Source organism: Arachis ipaensis, chromosome B01, assembly GCF_000816755.2.
Source record: "Arachis ipaensis cultivar K30076 chromosome B01, Araip1.1, whole genome shotgun sequence".
NCBI lineage: Eukaryota > Viridiplantae > Streptophyta > Magnoliopsida > Fabales > Fabaceae > Arachis > Arachis ipaensis.
Genome location: NC_029785.2, coordinates 18,822,246 through 18,825,686, shown reverse-complemented (window position 1 = coordinate 18,825,686; position 3,441 = coordinate 18,822,246). Strand labels below are relative to the sequence as shown.

General features: G+C 36.5%; 1 protein-coding gene across 1 annotated transcript; it reads left to right on the top strand.

The window, feature by feature from the left end:
- Positions 1,708 to 3,280, top strand: LOC107617064 (uncharacterized acetyltransferase At3g50280-like). The gene has a single exon (XM_016318888.2). The coding sequence runs from the start codon at positions 1,774 to 1,776 to the stop codon at positions 3,112 to 3,114; it is 1,341 nt and encodes a 446-aa protein (XP_016174374.1). The 5' UTR covers positions 1,708 to 1,773; the 3' UTR covers positions 3,115 to 3,280.

Genomic DNA, 3,441 nt, shown 5'->3' with positions numbered 1-3,441 from the left:
TCATCTAATTGGTGGAATTTTCACTGTGTAGTACGAACCGAATGAGCTAGTGGTTATAAGACTTAGTCATGTGCTTCAAATGGATTGTTTAGTATTTTGTATGATTTTAACCCAAGATTGATGTAATCGGTTATGGGAGAATAGGTGATTGAACACGTTAATTACTGCATATTTGTTAATAGGATATTTACAAGATGAACATAATAATAGATTTTTCTTTGACCTGTGACAGTTATAGCAATTAACAATATATTTATTATATTTTAATTTTAAATATTTAATACCCTAGAGTGCTAGTTGAATGAATATTGGATATGATCTAAATATTTATAGAATTAATGATTAGTAAATAAGAAATTCGTCAACTCTCGATAAAGAGTTTGAGTTCTATAATTATAATGAATGAGACGAATAAAATCTTGGTCAAGGGGATAGAATGAATGAAGAAATGAGTTTCTTAGTTATTCTAAGTTCATTATAATAATAGTAACAAATTAGAGTTTGACAAGTGAACCATACTCTAAGGGTTAACCAAAAGCTAAAAAGATGGAAGAAATTATACTTTATTCTTCTCGGATTCTTTGTAAAAATATATTACTTCATACTATCGGATCGTTAAGGAGTGTTGCTAGACACCAATTTTGATTAGTATATTTAGTATGACTAATTTTCTACCCGCTTAATATTGAACATATGGGTAGATGAGAATAAAAAAATTAGTTATTCTATTTTTAAATTTGAATTCTAAGTTTGGATGAGATCTTAACTGATTCTGTTTCAAATTGAATTGTGATATGATATGATTTATAAGATTTTAATTTGAAATAAGATAAGATTCAGATTTAAAATAAGATTTGATTTAAATTTAAATTAAGATTTAAATTTGAAATCAATAACAAATCTTATACTATATATGTATGATAAGAGTAGAGGATTAAAACTAATCAACACAAAAGTTTTATTTTTTTATCTCTACACACATAAACGTGTGTGAATTTAAATTTTGGAAAAAAAATTACAGTGTGCAAAGAATTAAAAAAGTTTTTTTTGATTAAAGAGTTAACAGCAAAAATTGATCTCAGTATAAATATGTATAGCGCTTTCATATTATCAAAAGAAAAAGTAATTTTTACCGATGTATTCAGATATTTAAATCTAATTTATATGTTATTTGGATAAAGTTTAATTACAAATAAATTTAAAATAAAAAAAATTCGCTGAACACATGGTTATCTTTTGCCTTTAATTACTAACAAAACCGATCAAAGTCTCATATTGTGCATGTAAGCGCGTGCGATGATTGGCCAAACACATGCAGCATCATTAGATATTTAGACTTAGATAGTATAATTCCAAGGAAATGGCTGCCACCGAATGTCTCAACCATATTTTTCCCGTGGCCAAGCATCCAATAAGTCCAAATGAATCAGACAAGAATATCAGAGCTGTGATTTGTTTGTATCAAGAAGTTAAAACTAGGATACATTCACATAAGTTTGCACACAATTAATTAGCTGAAAGCATTTTGTGTATCCATAGATGTAACATTTCATTCTTTGCTTTTAGATCTACAGAATCAAAGTGCAAACATTGTTCGTCGTATTTTGGTCACGTGAAAGGGCACAACATTCCATAAACGATGAGGCCCCCCTTCTAAGTTCTAATTCCGCACATGGACTTTGTGAGGCTATAAATTCTGATGTGCATAACATTTTTCTATAACTATATGCCATCACTTGGCACACTCAAAGAAGGCACACCCCTAGATACACCATGGGATCTACTCGCATCATCTCAAGTTGCCTAGTTCAAGAAGCACCAAACCAAAAGGGTTACTGTTCTCAGAAAATCCATCTAACTCCATGGGATCTCACTTTCCTCACCGTTGAATGCATTCAAAAAGGCCTTCTCTACTTCCACAATCACACCAACCAAGAAACCCAATCACCAATCCAAATCATCAATCACCTCAAATCCTCCTTCTCCACCACTCTCGCCTTCTTTCCACCTCTCACAGGCCGTTTCGTCATAACCAACCATAACCACCAAGACGAATACAAAGCCGCCACGTGTCACATCCTCTGTAACAACCAAGGAGCACTCTTCGTCCATGCTATAGCAGAGAACACAACCGTCAACGACATCCTTCAACCCAAGCACGTTCCCTCCGTTGTTCGCTCATTCTTCCCGCTTAACGGCGTTCAGAACCACGAAGGAACGTCGCAGCCGCTGCTCGCAGTGCAAGTCACGGAGTTAGTTGACGGCGTCTTCATCGGCTGCACGCTCAACCATGCCGTTGCAGACGGCAAGTCGTTTTGGCATTTCATCAATTCTTGGGCCGAAATCTCACGTGGCCACAACAAGCCGTCGAAACTTCCTTCACTTGAACGCGCGTTTCTAAACGGCGTTGAGCCTCCTATACGGTTCCCTTTCACAGAAGACTCAGAACTGGAAAAGCAAAAACCGCCACCACCAGAGAGGTTCTTCCACTTCACAAAGGAGAAGATATTGCAGCTCAAATTAAAAGTCAACGATGAAGCCGGAACCGACAAAATTTCTTCGCTGCAAACGGTTTTCGCTCATCTTTGGCACTCTGTGATCCGTTGCAGCAGCGGTTGTGACCCGCAACAAGAGCTCTCTTACCGGTTTCCGGTAGGTGCTAGGCCGAGGATGGTTCCGCCGCTGCCGGATGACTACTTTGGGAATGCAGCTATTGTCGGCGGCGTGACCATGACTGCTGAGAAGCTTCTAGAAGGTGGCACTGCGAAGTGTGCGTTTGAGATGAACAAGATGATAGCTTCGTACACTGATGAAATGTTGAGGAGCCATTATGCTTCTTGGGTGAGAGGCCCAACTTTGCTTAAGCTGCGAAATTTGGCTAACTTCAAGTCCTTGGCCACTGGCAGTTCCCCACGGTTTGATGTTTACGGTAACGACTTTGGGTGGGGGAAGCCTGTGGCGGTTCGAAGTGGCAGCGCAAACAAGCGTAACGGGAAGATTAGCGTGTTTGCTGGGGTGGAAGAAGGCAGCATTGACATTGAAGTGTGCCTTCCTTTTGAGATCTTGGAGGCTTTGGAGAATGATCCTGAGTTCATGGATGCCGTTTCCATCTAGTAATGGCTAATAAGGTAGTCATGGCAAATAAGGTTTGGACTTTGGAGAGCGAAAACCTTGGTTTAGTTTCTAATTCATGGATTTTGTTGGGGTTATGCATCCGAGTAGTGATTATCTATAATCTATAACAATATGGAAAAGTATCTATAATCTATAACAATACACAATGATAATATTAATTGTATTAGTTTTTAAATTTAAGTTTTAATATTGTCTTTTAACGAGAAAATAGTTATTATTAAAAAAATTTTTTTGTACAATCTTTAATTATTGTAAAATAAATTTTTATCCATTTTAAATAATGACCTCATTAAAAACTTTTTATTT

Coding starts and splice junctions, on each gene's coding strand:
- LOC107617064 (XM_016318888.2), top strand. CDS start 1,774: ATGGGATCTACTCGCATCATCTCAAGTTGCCTAGTTCAAGAAGCACCA.